At 39.0% G+C, this 17,595-nt stretch overlaps 1 protein-coding gene across 6 annotated transcripts in view; it reads right to left on the bottom strand.

Annotated features, from left to right (window-relative positions):
- Window positions 1-586: 586 nt before the first annotated feature.
- ANKRD28 (ankyrin repeat domain 28) overlaps window positions 587-17,595 on the bottom strand; it is a 185,265-nt gene continuing 168,256 nt past the window's right edge. For all 6 annotated transcript variants that reach the window (XM_067737405.1, XM_067737409.1, XM_067737408.1 and 3 more), the window contains 8 exons: window positions 17,044-17,263; window positions 12,125-12,212; window positions 11,952-12,035; window positions 11,038-11,183; window positions 10,318-10,400; window positions 9,792-9,874; window positions 8,507-8,598; window positions 587-3,892 (listed from right to left, as the gene is read on the bottom strand). In XM_067737405.1, the coding sequence (XP_067593506.1) occupies window positions 3,606-3,892; window positions 8,507-8,598; window positions 9,792-9,874; window positions 10,318-10,400; window positions 11,038-11,183; window positions 11,952-12,035; window positions 12,125-12,212; window positions 17,044-17,263 (1,083 nt within the window). In that variant the 3' untranslated portion in view covers window positions 587-3,605. The remainder of the gene's footprint in view (window positions 3,893-8,506; window positions 8,599-9,791; window positions 9,875-10,317; window positions 10,401-11,037; window positions 11,184-11,951; window positions 12,036-12,124; window positions 12,213-17,043; window positions 17,264-17,595) is intronic.

Below are 17,595 nucleotides of genomic sequence, written 5' to 3'. Positions count from 1 at the left end.
TGTACATGTTTATAATAAGCTATTTTTTACCTCGGGAATGCTAAGTGCTGATGTCTATTCCATCCACCTCCCCTCCACCAACCATTTTAAGAACTGCTGATTTTGTTCTTTTCATCCAAGATATCATTTGCCCCTTCTCCACCTGCTCAAATCATATTTGTTCCTCGATGTCCAACCTAAACGCCACCTCTTCCAAGAAGCCTGTTCTGATCACCCTTCCCAGAGTGAACTTGTTGTTCACTGACCTTCCATAGTTAGCAGTTCATCTCTACCTCAATTACACTTTCACACTTTCCACTTTTAGGTACGTACCTTTCCATGATGAAATTGTGAGCTCCGAGAGGACAAGATCCCAATTTCTAGGCTCACTTTCTGCCCATTCCCATCCCCAAGTATATAGCAGGCAAGCAGTAAGTATTTGTTGAATAACTGTATTTGAAAAGCCCATTTAGAAAGGTTCATCTAAATTGTAAAACAGCTTTATCGAAAATTCAGTAAGTTTCTAAGGAAAGGTAAAAACCAGTTACAACTGAACACTAATCAGATATTTTAAGGGAAAAGAAGTTTGCACATGAAAGACACTTGGTTTATTGCATTAAAAAACTTTATTTCATTTAAAAGGTCCAATATAAGCCAAATTAAACCCCAAACCGACAGCTACACTTAGAGATATCCTGAACTAAATGGCACTGTTTTGAGTTGTGTGTCTTATTAAAGGAGATCATTTGCTATTACCACCACTGCCCTAAAAGTAGTTCTACAACAGAAGCTGGTATTATAATACATAGCAGATACTTCAGATGTCATCTTTCATGCAGAAGTTAAAAAAGCAAACAGGCTTTTCTATTCTGTGCAGGTATAAAAACTACTACAGAACAGGGCCTGAATGCCTCTGACATACAAGGTGTAACTATAAAGGAACTCACTGGCGCTGTGTCCCTTCATTCAAGCAGTCCGCGTGCTTCCCCCAACAATACTAGTGCCATTAAAATACTGTTCGGGACAGTACTTTGGGATTTCCCCTCATCAGGTGCCGACCAAAGGAAGTGGTCGATCAAGCTGGGGGATAGACTATCACAAAATGGGATCACAGAGCAATGGAATAGCTTTCCTAGTGGGCAAGTGATTCGGAAGACCCACCTCACCAGTATTTCCAGTCATGGCATCATTTACATAAAATGATGCAAGATCTAAATTCCGGTATGTGTGAGGATAAATTAAAAACAGCTTGTTACTTTATAGCTACACCTTGGGTTTCATTAGAGGCGGTAAATCTAACAGTGTGTCTAATGAGTCCTTCTGGAAATCACTTCAGCAGACAAGTCAAATAGCCTGCAAAAGAGAAGACACGGCAGAGGGCGTAAGACATCCTGCCGAGGTTCTCAGCCTTCTCTTGGAGGACAGACCAGGGCCCAAGGACAGAAGTTCCCAGGAGGGAAGGAGGCTTCAGCTCCACCTAAGGAAGACCTTTCTAACAGAGCTGCTCAACAACTGAATGGACTGCTTGGTGAGGTAGAGTCACTGGAAGTATTCAAGGTGGAAAGATCACCCTTGTAGAAGAGACTCCTGTATTTGTTAAGAGGTTAGACTGGATGAACCTCAGGTCTCTTTCAATTCTGAGATTCTAGAAAATTCCCTCAGGGAATTCAGAAGAGAATTCCTAAAAGGAAAGAGAAAGCACACATATGTATACTTTTAGAATCCTCTTGAGTTTTTTTCTTTTTTTCAAAAGGTACAATAGAAAATGTAGTCTGCTGTCTTTAAAATGCATATTCACCTTCCTACCACTAATAATTAGGAAGGGTCCATTATGACTTCTTTATATTATAAAGAAAAGATGGATGATTACATTTATAATTTCTGTAAATACTTTAGAAAAAAATGCTTAAAATCTAGTAGTCAATGCCCTAGAAACTTTATAGATTTTTAGGTAATATGCACAGATACAAATACATTATTAAATACAACTCACATCTGTGTTTTATTATACTCTAAAATATACAGGAATCTTGATGTACTGAAAGAGTGCAAGTAAATACAGTATTCAAGCAGTCACTATTTCTATTTACATGCTCATTAATTCTTCAAAAACCCACAAAATTATCAAATAGATCAAAATACTGTTCTGTGTTTTCACACTTTATATTCAGAAAAACCAGCTGATAATTTACAATGTCATAAAGTTTCCAGTTTCACAATACAAAAAGAATAAAATGAAATTGGGTATCATTTTGTGAAAATTTATGGAACTCTACCCAGACCTGGAAGACCCCCTACATATGCGAAATCATTTTCACTGGGAAAGTGACAGTTACAGTAAAAGCAGACCCATATAAATTGTTATTTAAAAGCCTCAACATCAGCCTCTCCCCCCTCTTTTTGTTACTTAAAAGGCAGTCTTCCAATTCGGCAGGCAATTGCTTCCTTCCCTAAACAGTAGCATGTTATAAACACCCTACTTTAAATGTCAATAAGACCTAAAGGCTTTAGTATTTTAAACCTTGCCCAATATAGAAATGCCTTCCAAACCTGATGGCGTTAACTTATGAATAACAAGGGAGTTTCTCTTTTTGATTCTTCACTAAACAATGACAACAAAAATCCCCCAATCCACTGTGGAGGCACAAGGGTGACACAGGCGATGAAGGTGTACCATCCAAAGTAGTGAGATTGAAAACTCCACTCCCCAGGACCACTTGGCTGCAATAGGGTGAAAATCATATACTTTCTGATTTCATGAAATTTCCTTCTTCTAGGAAACTCTTTACATTTTCAAACAAAAATAGTTCAATTTTAAACCTAAACCATTCATAACTGGGCAACAATAGCCTGACCCCAATCTACATCATGTCTACATCACAAATATTTTCACCCTGACTGCACCCAATCAGCTGGTTTTCAATTCTAATATTATAAAAGTTGGAATTTTAAAATTTTTATGTAAAAGAAAAAAAAATGTAAAAATACATCTGCTTTCTCTCATGGTTTAATACAGTATTAGAAGGCTTTCAGATGTTTTCTTAAAAAAAAATCAACATTTAAAACCAAATCTCAGCTTCATTTTCAGAAATATTAAAGTTTGGTTTAGATAATGTCTCATTTCACCCGCTCCAGCTTCCGCAAAGTGGCATTCTATTACAACCCTTTGAGTTATTTGGTCCTTTGGCAATTTGCTGTGCACATCATGCCTACTGTACCAAACTTTTATTGCCCTTAAATTTAGTTGTAGTTTTACTGATAAAACTGAAATCTAGTGTCTTTATCTCTTCTTTCACCATAGTGTTGCTTGTGTGAGCAGATTAGGGTACACAGTGTCCCAAGTAATTCCTGGCACTGCAAAACCAAATTACATAATTCCACAAAGCAATGTGCCATCAAAGTGTTTTCCTCTGGTCAAGTCTATTTCAAGATTCTAGAAGTTCCTTTTGCAAAACTTGCCTTTAAAACTCTTCTTCCTAATGTTACCACGTTTCTTCTATTCGCCCACTCTGTCATCTTTCCTCTTAGGCTGAATTTGTAGTTGAATGAGAAAGTGCCTTTTTCCTGAAAAGCACAGTTTGAAGCGTCAGTGCCAGAACTCCCCCCTGGACCTCTGGCTCAGCCGGTCAGTAGGTCTCCGAATCGGAGTCATTGAGCTCGTCCACATCGGTGTATAAGTACTCCTGCTCCCCGCTGACGTTGTTGAAGCTGCAGTAGGAGCTGGGTTCATTCCTCATGATGGGCAAGGCTTCGAAGCTCACTGTTTTTGAGGTGTTTGTATAACGGTTAATGGCATTGAATGTCAGAGATGATAAAGGGCTACTTGATGAGACAGGCATCATGGTGGCCAAAATGAGAGCGAGGCAATCAGCCACGTCCTTGTTGGGAGCACAGGCCAAAGCTGGGGTATAGCCTAGAATTAAAGATAAAATTTAAAAATTACTCATCCTAAGACTCTTTTCACTAACATAAGGAAATAAGCCTAAAGGCCTTCAACTTTACACATACTTTAAATTACCTAGCTTATATAGTAAACTGGTTTTACTGGAATGACTCAGAACTTTCCAATAAGTAGAGAAAGAGGAACGTCATAGAAATCTAGGGTGGGAGGAGACCTAACAGACTACATTATAGCAGAGGAAACTGAGGCCCAGGATGGATGATTCCTCCACTATCTCACAACTTATCTCTATCCATCCAGATTCATAGACAATATCAGACTAGAATAAGGGGAAAAAAACAGACTGACCAATCTTTGTTCAGAATGGTGGGAGAGTCTTACTGTTAATTTGTCATTCTGTAAGTGCTTACATGCTGAGAAGCCTAAATGTGCACAGATTCATGAATGAGGCTCTGAGCAGGTGCTCAAAAGATGCTTGTTCAATGAAAGACACATGGCCATCAATTAACTTTTCTTTTAGGGTCACAGTCCACTGAAGAAAAACAGATAAACTAAACAGGTTTAAAGCTCCTAAGTCAAAACAAATGTTTCCTTTGTATATGTTCCCTTCTTTAGCAGAAGACTGACTTTAGCCCTAAGGCACCACAGAGTATCAATACAACAAAGTAAGGAAACACTTGGTTGGGTAGGGAGAGAAGATGGTAAGAACATAGAGCCTAATTTAATCATCAACCTCTGTTGTTACTGGAGCAATTTATAACTGGATCATTAATGTGAAGGTTAGAACTGACTGTAAAATAAGATGGGTACTTACTATGACTTGCCAACTTTGGACCGTGATTACTATTTCACATTGCAAAGTATGTCAGAAGACATCAGGTCACAGGCGACCTTCATTATCATCTGTTATACTATCCCTTCCATCTCTTTATAAGGAAAAGCTATATAAAACCTTGAAAATGATCAACAAAGATTGCCTATTGGCTATTGATTTAGAGCCTCACAATGTGACCAAATATCTTATACAAGTTAGCGATTTAGGCTCCTGATTTTAATCTATATAGTTGCTGTATTTCCAGAAATGTAATTTACTGATAATGAAAGTTTCTTTTATAGCTAGGAGAGTCTGCACTTATCTTAGTGGGTGATACCACTCACTTCTATGGATTTCATGACTACATTTTACTAATGATTCCCAAATCTCTATGTCCAACCTAGATCTTGCTGACTTTGGGCTCCAGATCCATATATCTACATCCAGTTACCCACTTGGAGTTTCCAGTGAACTTTTCTCATGTCCCTAACTGAACCCAGCTCTTCCTCCTACATTCTCATCTTAAACAATGGCACTTCCCCGGCCACATCACCCCATGCCAGGCTGCAGGCGACTTCTTCCCTCCCCGGGTTCCATCAAAAGGGCTCCAGAGGGGTTCCCTGGTGGTGCAGTGGTTGAGAGTCCGCCTGCCGATGCAGGGGACACGGGTTCGTGCCCCGGTCCGGGAGGATCCCACATGCCGCGGAGCGGCTGGGCCCGTGAGCCATGGCCGCTGAGTCTGCGCATCCGGAGCCTGTGCTCCGCAACGGGAGAGGCCACAACAGTGAGAGGCCCGCGTACCGCAAAAAAAAAAAAAAAAAAGGGGACTCTAGAAACATCAACGTCCTTTCATCTCCAATGTCTCTGCCTTAATTCTGCCCACCCCCTCCTTCCACCCCTAACTGTGAACTTGTTTCCTAGTCTAGGCTTGCTTCCCTTCAGACTAGCTGCTGTCTCCCTGATACACAGATCCTTTGCCACTTGACCTAAGAGACTCTGGCGCAACTCACTACTCAAGCTGCCCTGCATTGTATCTCTAAATACGTCACACTCTCTGCTTAAGAAGTTTTCTCCCCACTTTTTACTTGTCCTTTGGATTTTGGCTCAGAACGCACTTTTGGGGGATGCCTTCCCCGATAGCTCTCATGGCATTCTAGGGTTATTCTAACTGAACTACTTCAAGGGCCTTGTGACAGCCTGTTTATATGCACTGCCATTCAAGGAAGTAGGCTGTCTTACTCTACACTGTATCTGCAGGATTTAGCACAGTTCTCGGCACATCATCACCTAACACATACTCACTGAGCCCCACATGGCCAGGCGCTCTTCTAACTGCTTAGAGTAGATCTGTGAGTGCAGCTGACAAAGACTCCTGCCCTCATATGTTAGAAGATAAACTCTATGGAAAAAAGAATGAGGAAGGAGTAGAGCAGGTTAAGCAAGAGCTGAAAATGCTATGGGGGGTGTGCAGCAGGCTGCAGTATAAAAAGGGTAGTCAGAATGGGATTCATTGAAGAGATGATATTTGAGTTAAGACTGGAAACAGGTGAAGGGTTTAGTCAGAGATTGTTGGGGGCAGAGTGCTCCAAGCAGAGGAAGCAGCCAGAACAAACATGACAATGCATGCACATCCCTGGTGTGAGGTGCCGCCACAGCAGAATGCGACGATGGAGGAAGAGTAGGAAATGAGGTGGGAGAGGTAATGGCGAGCGGGATGACCCAGTAGGGCCTTGGAGATCATTTAAGGGTTCTCAGTAAACTGAGATTCAGAGGGAAGCATCTTCCCATGTATTCTGAAAGGATCGTGGCCAGGGTGGTAGATGAGGGAAAAAAGTGGGCATATTTTGAACATACTTTGGAGGTGGGTCAGTAGTACATGCTGGTGGACTGTGCCCTGGGTGTGAGAGGGGTCGAGGAGCAACTGTAAGGATGGAAACGGCCACCAGCTGAGCCAAGGGTGGCTGTGGGCACAGCAGGCTTGGCAGAGGGGGAGAGAAAGGCCCATCAGTTCAGTTCTGGACATGTGCACTAGACATCCACTGTCTATTAGGCAGCTGGAGACAGAAATTTAGGAATTCTCAGCACAGAGGTAGTGTTTAGAACCAAAGGACTGGATGAGGTCACCCAGGGAGTGAATGTAGGTAGGGAAAGCAAAAAGAACTGAGTACTAAGTCCGAGAGCCCTCCAATATTAACAAGCTGGGGATAGCGCAAGAAATTATAACTAGTACTGTAGGAGGAAAACTAAGAAAATGTGGAGTCCTGAAAGCCAAGTAAAGAAAGTTTATCCAGAAAAAGGGATACACCTGAAACTAATATAATACTGTATGTCAGTTATACCTCAATAAGAAATGAGTAAAATAAAAAATAAACAAAAAATTTTCAGTTCCAGTAAATCTGGTTATTTAATCTAACCAACAAAGTAGTGAGTTACAAATCCTCACCTGGTTATCAATTCAAGGAACCAGGCATTTGTGAATGAAGAATGTCCTAGGGACCTCCCTGGTGGTGCAGTGGTAACAATCCGCCTGCCAATGCAGGGGACATGGGTTCAAGCCGTGGTCTGGGAAGATCCCACATGCTGCGGAGCAACTAAGCCTGTGCACCACAACTACGGAGCCAGCGCTCTAGAGCCCGCAAGCCACAACTACTGAAGCCCCCGTGCCCCGCAAGAGACGCCACCGCAATGAGAAGCCCACACACCACAACAAAGAGTAGCCCCCGCTCGCCGCAACTAGAGAAAGCCTGCTCACAGCAACAAAGACCCAACATAGCCAAAAATAAAATGAATAAAATAAAATAAACAACAAAAAGAAGAATATCCTAAAGAAGGATATTATAATCAAATCATATGTATTCTCTCCGACTCTCCCTCTTATCCTGCCCTGAAAGATCTGTACCTACTGATCCCGGGAACAGTGTGCAGCACAATGGAAAGTATGGAGATTTTGAGGGGGAACAGCGGACACTAGCTATGGTAAATCGCAACCTTCACATCCCTTATTCACATATGTTTTCAATTCCACATTAAAAGCCTTTTCTTATTTTTAAAGAAGGAATAATCAGTTGTGTGAAATTCTGATGTGTCAAGTGAAAGGAGAGGTGACTCTTAGCATTGCAGTCGTCACTGGTGACCTTGCTGAGAACCGTTCTGTTAGTGTGGTGGGAGTAACAGCCTGACCAGGGGGGATTCACAAGAGCAAGAAAAAGGGGAAGTGGAGACAGAGGGAGAGCCAACTTTTGAGTAACTGTGTTGCAAAGGGGAACAGAGAAATATGGCAACAGCTGGTAGGAGCAGTGGGAGTAATGAGAGATTTTTTAAGATGAGAGAAATAACGTTTTTATGCTGATGGGAGTAATCTAGAAAGATTCCTACAAAAAAGTCATTATTACAGGACACGAAAGCAAAGAATTGCTAAAGTGACAGTCTCAAGTATGCAAAAGAGGATAGGACCTAGTGCATAAGTGGGAAGATTAGCTTTAGACAAAACCTGGCATTTAAGTAAGGGCCTTGATAAATATTTGTTGACAGAACAAATTCTTTGAATACTAAGATAACTAAACCAAAGTTAGTAAACCCTAACTCTGATTTAATAAATACATGAAACTCAGAAGTTCACCTGTTAGATGGACTTTTCCTGCTTCTCTTGCCCTTATTCCCTTTGCCACAAAGTATAAGTTCTAGTCAGTATTAACTTCAGCTCTTCTCTTTGACCAATAAAAAATATCCAAGTCTACTTTACTTCAAATATGGATCATCGAAAGATGAAAGCTTCTAACAAGTTAAGGAAAGAGATCACAGAAGCTACTTACCATTTTCATCTACTGCAAGCACACTTGCTCCTTTCCCCAAAAGTTCTTGAACCACCATTGTTAGCCCATTTCGGGCAGCAACATGCAGAGGTCTGGAGGGAAAAAAATATGTGTACATGTACATGTGTGCACGCCCATGTGTGTGTGTGCTCGTTCACTCTCTCTATCCTGGTTGTTGAAGACCATTTTTGCTTGGCTGTGCAGATCTAGAGATGCAAACTGGAGGCCCGTGGTCCTGACAGCAATGAAGATGGGAGCAGGCCACGGCAGAGCCAGTGTGCAGTGCACTGTCAGGCCTCGTCATGCACCTGAGCTCAGCACTGGGCCCATCAACAGGTTTCCACCTTCACCAAACCCTTTTGTGAGTTTCCTTCAAGACTCAATGTTTGAAGAGATTTTACTAACTAAACTGCCTTGTTTTTTTTTTTTCTGTATACCAATGTTTATTTAGCATTATATACAATAGCCAGATACAAAAAGACAACTGTTGTATGATTCCACTCATATGAAGCACCTAAAAAGGCAAATCCATAGAAGAAGAAAGTAAACTAGAAATTCTCTGGGACTGGGTGGGGGTAAGGGCAGTGGAGCAGATATTGTTGAATGGATACTGATAAACTGCCTTCTTAAGTTGTTTTAAGAAATGTGGTTGGCAAACACGTATAATAGAATATACAATAAAAACTGTAAATTGCAACAGCACAAATTCCAACAGGCTCTGAAAACAGTTTACAGGTTCCATGACTCATTTTTGGACCCTTAAGGGATCTGACTGATACATGAATGGAAACCAGTATTATAAGGTTTTTCTCTTTACTAAGTCTCAAAGTAGAACAGCAAATGAAAATGGAGAGAGGACAATGGGAGACACTGATCCAGGATTTAATGAGTCACCTGGAGGCTGGCGGTTCACAATTAGAACTTGATTATTTCTGAAATCTCTCTAGCTCACAGACACGTATAAAACTTTTTGCCTCATTTACTGCTAGTGTCAAATAATGTATTATTCCAGTTGGTTGCCATAAAATACACAGAACAGTATTACTTTCCTCCATAAAACTGGACTGAGAAACAACACATTTCAATTCAAAAGCTTTTTTAGTAATATGCCTTTTAATTATGATGATTTTAGAAATGAGTTTTGTCACTTATAAGAACTGTTCCTTATTTTTTAACTGCTTCTGTGATAGACTGATTCCAATGGTCCCATGTTAAAAAAGAACCCCATTAATCATTTTTATAATTATAGGTCACAAGGTTTACACTAGACACTGAAAGTACTCACGTTTGCAAAGCTGCATTGGTTGCATTGATGAGGTTTCTATCTGTTATCTTTTCCAGTATTAACAAGGCACTAGTTTCATGACCCTAAAATTATGGCAAATAACTCTTAAAAACTTCAGCACCATTAAAGATAAATTTATACACTCAATACACCCCAACCCTAGTCCATGTAACATATACATCACCATACATATGTCATGCATTTTCTTGGCTAATGCCTTAAATATTTGCCCAAACATGTGTTGGTGTAATGGGGTTACAGAAGAGGACAGGAATATTGAAGATCAGAGAGATTAGAGAAAGACAATCATTACGTTTAGGCTTGTGGTCCAAAACTTACTTGGCTTACTGGAAACTTTCATATACCACGGTGCTTAACACATCAGTATTTTTTCCCAAGAAATCTGATGTCAGTGATTATTAGAGAGGTTTGGTCCCTAGCTCTGTGCATTTTAGTTAAGTGGAAAAACTTTAAATGCCACTGTTGATATTAACAATGAAAATATATCCTTAAGATGTGTACCTACCTTGCTGCAAGCCAAATGGAGGGCGGTGTTTTTACTGTTATCTTGTAAAGTCAGATCTGCACTAGCACTGCTGACCAGCATCTCTGGGAGGAAAAATTGTATCAACTCTTTTGCTTATGAACATACACCTCAGATTACTAATAACTCACTGTAGAGAAATGAAGACAGAAAGGAAAAATATCCCTCTAGCAAAATCTTAAGTGCAAAAAACACACTGTAATATAAAGGTCTATACCATATTTTTATACTGTTGTATAAGTAACAGACAAGAACAACAGCAACTAACATTCCTTTTGTGAGGTCTTACTAAATTTCAAAGACTGTTTTAAGTGTTCTGGATTTATAGTAACTTATTTACCCCTCAAAACAACCCTAACAAAGTAGATACTGTTATTTTTTTCACTTTATAGATGAAAAAATTGAGGCATGAGGTTGCTTAGTTGGCAGATCTAGAACCACATTCGATCTGACTCCAGAGCCAGGGTTCTTAACCACTATCCTAACACTGCCTGCTAACGTCACTATTCAATCAGTAAGGGCAAATGGAAATACTGTGGGCCTAAATGAAAACGTGGGTATAAGCAAGTAAAAGGTTTTAAATCTCAGAAGCGGTGAGATAACTAATGCAAAATTCAGTGAACTAGAGTCAGATGGGAGCTACATTATACATAAGCAATATCCACACTTAGAATAGTAAAAGCCTTAAGCAGTTTTTTTTACCGACTGTATTTGTCTGTCCGTTTTCTGCAGCCATCATGAGAGGTGTTTTCCCAGAGAAGTCCACAGAGTTGACATGAGCATTATGGCTGAGTAGCAGCTGCAAACACTCTACATGGTCTGTGAAGGCGGCCGCGTGGAGAGGAGTTCTGCACACAGAGAAATGGGAAGACTGGACTAAATCCGTGCACTGTATACTCTTTAATTTATGAAAGCAATTTTCAAGGGTTTACATACTAGGCATTGCTTGGATACAAACAGGCTTAAAGGGGGGAGCTTACTAACTCCTGCCACAAAAATTTGTGTTTCTGATAATATAGAAGTCCCTTAATTAAACTAGTATAAATTATGAAATTGCCAAAAAAATTACATTAAAGGAAATTCTGAAAGAAATAAATCCTGACCCAAATACTGCCATCTATTACAAAAGCTGGACTCTTCCTATTTAGAAATCTGTTAACTTTACTAAAAAGAGTCATTGGGTAACAAACACATCTTTTTTTTTTTTTTTGCGGTACGCAGGCCTCTCACTGTTGTGGCCTCTCCCGTTGTGGAGCACAGGCTCCGGATGCGCAGGCTCAGCGGCCATGGCTCACAGTCCCAGCCGCTCCGCGGCATGTGGGATCCTCCCGGACCAGGGCACGAACCCGTGTCCCCTGCATTGGCAGGTGGACTCTCAACCACTGCGCCACCAGGGAAGCCCCAACACACATCTTCTTTAAAAAGGGAAATCTTTTAGCCAGGAAGACTGGCTAAAAGTCATGGTAGAAAAGCCTTTTATAATGAGAATGTAATTAGGATTTTGTAACAATTTATACTTGTAAATATAAAATCAACTTTTAGTTAATAATGGGGTCTCTTTAAATTCTTCCACACTAATCTAGTAGTTAAAATTTCCTACATGGTTGACTTCCTACCTTCCTTTTGAATCTGTGGCGTTCACACTGCTGGCGCCTAACGTGTCAATTAACATCTCAGCAGCACCTTCGTTGTCATTTATCCTGTGAAGGTAACAAGGTGATCACTCCCACAGCCATGGTGTATTTCTCAACCACTCAAACCAAATCCGATTCATTCTGCCTTTACTTACACAGCACAATGCAATGGACTGAAAGCATTTCCTTCCGTTTTCTGGAAAACGTCCTGTTCTAAAAGGAGTTCTACACATGTCTCGTGACCTAAATAAGTAAATGAGGATCAGATATTAAAATCCAAAAAAGATACTGAGGTGCCCATACACACCAACATATCCCTACAGATAAGGCTTTACATGGACTATAAGTAATCAGTTCCCTGAACCCATTAAACATCACATTTTTAGGCACTTTGGAATTCAATGTACAACCTCAGGACCTAAAGTACAGCAGCTTCTTACGATAATTTAATATCAGTTTACTATTATTTGTGTGTGTGTGTTTTGGCTGTGTTGGGTCTTTGTTGCTGTGCATGGGCTTTCTCTAGTTGTGGCGAGCGATGGCTACTCTTCATTGTGGCTGGTGCATGGGCTTCTCATTGCGGTGCCTTCTCTTGTTGCAGAGCACGGGCTCTAGGCTCACAGGCTTCAGTAGTTACGGTGCATGGGCTCAGTAGTTGTGGCACATGGGCTTAGCTGCTCCATGGTATGTGGGGTCTTCCCGGACCAGGGCTCGAACCCGTGTCCCCTGCATTGGTGGATTCTTAACCACTGCACCACCAGGGAAGTCCAATATCAGTTTATTATGGACATGACAAATATTTACTTTGTGGGGGAAAAAAATTAGTCTCATTATTCTTTTCTGTGGTGACCAGTTAGAGCTATTTGGGCATTATTTTTTAAAATGTCCTATCTATATAGCATAGTATAACTTTCAAAATAATATATGTTTATGCAGCATAATTAACTTCAAAATTTGAATATTTTCTGGCTCTACTAAGGAGTTAATGGTAAAATCTCAAATTCTATCGAAGCGTTCAGAAGGAAAAAAGTACATGTCCCTGTCCCCACCCCATTCCCCAGTTCCACTCTCTAGTGACTACTAGTGACCATTATTACCTTAGAGTTCCAAAAAATTTTTAGGCATATACAACTACATGCACATAAACACACACTTCCTTTTTAAAAAATTTTTACACAATTGGGATGTTCTGTTCTGCAACTTGTTTTTTACTTTAAAAACTATGTATCTTCCCACACTAGCATGTACAGACATCCTATTGTTGAATGTTTGGAAAAACTTCACAGTATCAGAATGTATCATAAAGGATTTAATCTCTAATTATTGGTTTTGAGGTGACTGCTAGTTTTTCTTTGTGATATTATCAACAATGTTGTAAATGTTCCAGTACTTAAAAAGTATTTATTTCTAGGAACAATTTGCTGGAAATGATCTTGCTGGGTTAAAGGTCAAGTATATTGATTACTAATAGGTATCAGGCCCACAGTTTTTAATAGCAACTTTGAAAACAGGGGAAAACCTCAGATTTTCAAACCTGAGATTTTCAAACCTCAGATTTTCTTAATCCAATTTTCAAAGCCAGAATTTTAGTAAAAGTACCCCCACTACTGTATTAATGGCAGAAAATGAAATGTTGCTTCTTTTATTTCGTTAGTCATTTGGGATGTGCATTAGGAATAAATTAGATTCTTAAACAGCCTCTTTACTTCCATGGCTTAACATCTGGCTAACAAAGTGATGCTCTTTTTTTTAATTACTCTAACATTCTCAAACAATAGTTCATCTTAATTTTTATCCTATAATTGTTTTTAGCAGGAAAAGAAAGTATGTTTTAGGAAACCTATGGTTATGTTCCATCATCTGTCAGTTCTTTCATCCTGATTCTCAACAGGGGCAATTTTAGCCCTCAGGGGACATTTGGCCATGTCTAGAGACATTTTTGCTTATCACAGCTGGGGATGGGGTAGGGAAGGGCTATGGCATCTAGTGGGTAGAAGCCGGGGCTGCTGTTAAACCTCTTGCATGCACACGAGTCACTCACAACGAAGGATTATCTGGCCTCAAAGGTCAACAGTGCTGAGGGTGGGAAACCCTGCTTCAATTCTCCCTCTCCAAATGTTAACTCATGGCCAAGAAGTAACCAAGGAAAGTTGTCCAGTATTGATTTGAGAGCCTCCTATTTTCCTGAGATAGCAGTTCTCAAGGTGTGGGCTAGGGAGCTGCTGGGTGATACTGCAAATTATTCTTTTCTTTAACAAGCCATCAAAGCAATGTGCCACTCGATTAATATTTTTTTGAAAAATAGTTTTTTTTTCATAAAAATGCTATTTATATTAACATGTAATGGATTTATTATTATTTTAAAATAAATTAATAAATATCCTTAAATTTCTCAGTCCTAATTTCCAATACAGTAAATACTAACAGCTATAAGCCACAGGTCCTGAGACTGAAAGATGTGAGAATCACTGTCTGCGTAGACTGTGGATGGCAAAAGGGAGTCCCGGGGCTCTGGATTCAGCAGTCATTACGGGGGTCATGTCAAGCTGAAAATTTCTTCACTTTGTGTCCTGGTTTATAAAAGTATATAGGATAAAACTGGTCTCTTCATGTTTTAGAGGGATATTCTGAAGATGCTTATAGCTTCGTAAAAATTGATACATTTTTAAAAGGAACATATGAGATCATGGAAGTATTCTTAGTTCTGTGATTGAATGACTCCATAAACTGGAAATCTGAACTTTAAAGTTGGGTATGTATAACCAGTTCTCTTCTAAAGCTTTGCCATCATTCCATTTTAATTTTGAGAGAAAGGTTGTTTTCTATCCTGTTGGAGTGCTTCCCATTTTTTTTTTAGCCGTACAATAATTACTAGTCAAAGTAAAACTATTTTACATATTCTACTCTCAGAATGCCAAATTATAAAATAGGCTTTTGGCTGTAAATATGGTATTAATTTTACACTGCCTGTACAGTCTGTACATATAGCCAACACACATTTAATTCCTTCCAGCTCAATTCAGAATCATCACCAATTTTGCTACAGTCTGGAAATTAGACACATCTGCTATGATCTTTAAATGGCAACCAGGCACGAAGTTTGTGCAAAATTTTGTGTCTTGTACACAACGTGCTCAGAGAGTCTAAATTCAGCAGTGATGGAGTAAGAAACTCACTTTAGGAAAACCGTGTTCTCCGGAAAGACGTGGTAGGAATGTTATAATAAATAGCAACTCTCCAAAGGACAGTTACAGCAGTATTTTTACAACTAAATGCTCTACCTGAGGAAAACTACCTTACTGTGTGATTTTTCCAATGGTTAATTCTCACTGACTTAAAAAAAAAAAAAAAGCACCAATAAAAGTCTGTTTCAAAATAGTTTTATCTGTGGATGTTTTCCTACTGCTTGGTTCTCCTTATACTTGTAAGATGTCAAGTTACATTATAAAGACAAACCAATTTCAATGGCAAAATACAGTATCTTCTTTGACTTAGGATTTATCTTGGACAACTTTGCTATATTCATTAAATACCAACTTTAGTGAGTTGAAAAAGGAAGAAGAGTTGAAATCCAAAGGTTTTATAGTTTTCAAAACTGTTCTGGCTAAGGATCTGAGGTAGTAACATAAGAAACTGACTAAACCAAGCTTCTGAATTAGCAATATATTTCACTATTCAAATTTTCTATGGCACCATCAGTACTCAGAGTTGCAAAATGACCAAATGTAGCCACAGGTCAATCCTCAAGAAGACATCAAAGCTTTCTCAGAGCAAAAGAATAGAGCTCTCAATTCTGATACAAGAATTAATATGAAAATCAAAATACTGTTATCTAGAAAATGCTTACGAAAATGTTTAAACTATAATTTTGCAAGATTCAGATTTCTCCTCTTTTACCACAACTCAACAATTATTTGTCAAAATGGCTCCCAGTAAAAGAACCACATCAAAAAGTGTATTACAGAAAGATAGAAACCTCCTCTCTGGCAAGGCAGTCAGCTGAATTTTATAACAGCCACTATGCTTATTTTTTTAAGCAAGTGGATATTATATAAAGAGGCAATTTCTATTTTCTGTACATTTTGAGGGAAAGTTGTTAGAACTGTCAACTAGTTTTGTAGATATGCTATTACAACTAACAATAACCTGAATGCTACACTGATATTCAAAACAAATAAAAAACCCCTCACAGCCCTGATAAAGCCCTAAGCATACACTTAGGCAGGACTGATGTTTTAACACTGCATATAACGTACCCAAATGTTTTCTAAGATGATCAAATCTTCAATATGCTCTGTTACTTACATTATTTTAGTGACATTTCAAAAGCCAAATCCCATTTTTCACATCTATCATTTAAAAATAGCTTTATACTTCTCTGATTGACCTTTAATGAGTCTACCTGTAAAAGGACTAACTGTGACGGTTAGTCTCCAGGAAGCTAAAAGTAAGTCTGTTATAATCATGCAGCCAAGTTCACTTAACCACAAAAGTGTCCAAGTTTCTAGTTTCTACTTCCGTGATTTATTCTACCAGGATTTTATTCCCTTAAAATGTTGAACATACATGTTACTGTTGATATAAGGATCTTAACTTGCAACGTGCTCAGAAGACATACACAGATTTCAGTCTAGAATATGATACATTTTCACTGTTTCTCTTACCTTTGTCATTTTTCCCCTAATAACAAGTACATTTAGAAAGAAAAATATAATAAAAATACAAGCATAACTATATAAAAGACATTGGAAATAATAAAAGTATATTAATAACAAATAATATTAATATTAATAATGTTATAAAAGTAATTAATATTATAAAAGTATCTTAAAAATGCAAAATACTTATTGAAGCAAAAGTCTAAAAACCTTTTAAACTTAGTGACTGCTTATCTCAAAACATCTGTGACAACCAGCATCTTGGCTTTAGCACGACAAGGCACTGGAGTAAGCTATAACTACATGGTAGGTTATTCTTAATATATCATTCTCATGGAAGTCAGAATGTGTCAGTTAGTTGTCTCTCTGTGGTACATAACGGGCAGGTAACGTGGGTCTGTGTCTGTGTACTTAACCGTTGTAGCAAGCCCAGTGAAGCGCCGTGTATCCATGATTGTCCGCCATGGCTGGATTTGCATCCATAGATGCTGCTGACTGCAGAAGAGCTCCGAGAACACCAATGTGTCCACAGGCAGCTGACAAGTGTATTGGTGTCCGGCCCCTGCTATCTCGTAATAAGCACTTAGCACCATGTTGAAGCAATGCATCTACACACTCTTCATGGCCTGTGACTGCCTGAAAGAAAAATTATTTGCATGTAGCTGAATACACTATGTTGGGCACTCCATGACAATTATAGCTAATTACGAATTTTAAAGTCCATATTCCCCATGTCCTCCCACCAATCAAGGCATTTATCATATTTTGAGTAACCCAGTATTTTTACTCAAAGTGGCTTAAAAATTTAAAGCAGTGACCTTGTCAAAATAAAAGTAAATATGAAAACCAGGAATAATGGGACTTCTAGTTCAACAAAAAAATATTTCAAAGGTGAAAAAATTAAGACAAACATGTATAAGAAAATAGTTGTGATAATGGGAAAAAGTAAAACTGACATCAATTCTACT

Source organism: Pseudorca crassidens, chromosome 5, assembly GCF_039906515.1.
Source record: "Pseudorca crassidens isolate mPseCra1 chromosome 5, mPseCra1.hap1, whole genome shotgun sequence".
NCBI lineage: Eukaryota > Metazoa > Chordata > Mammalia > Artiodactyla > Delphinidae > Pseudorca > Pseudorca crassidens.
This window is presented reverse-complemented; position numbering and strand designations above follow the sequence as displayed.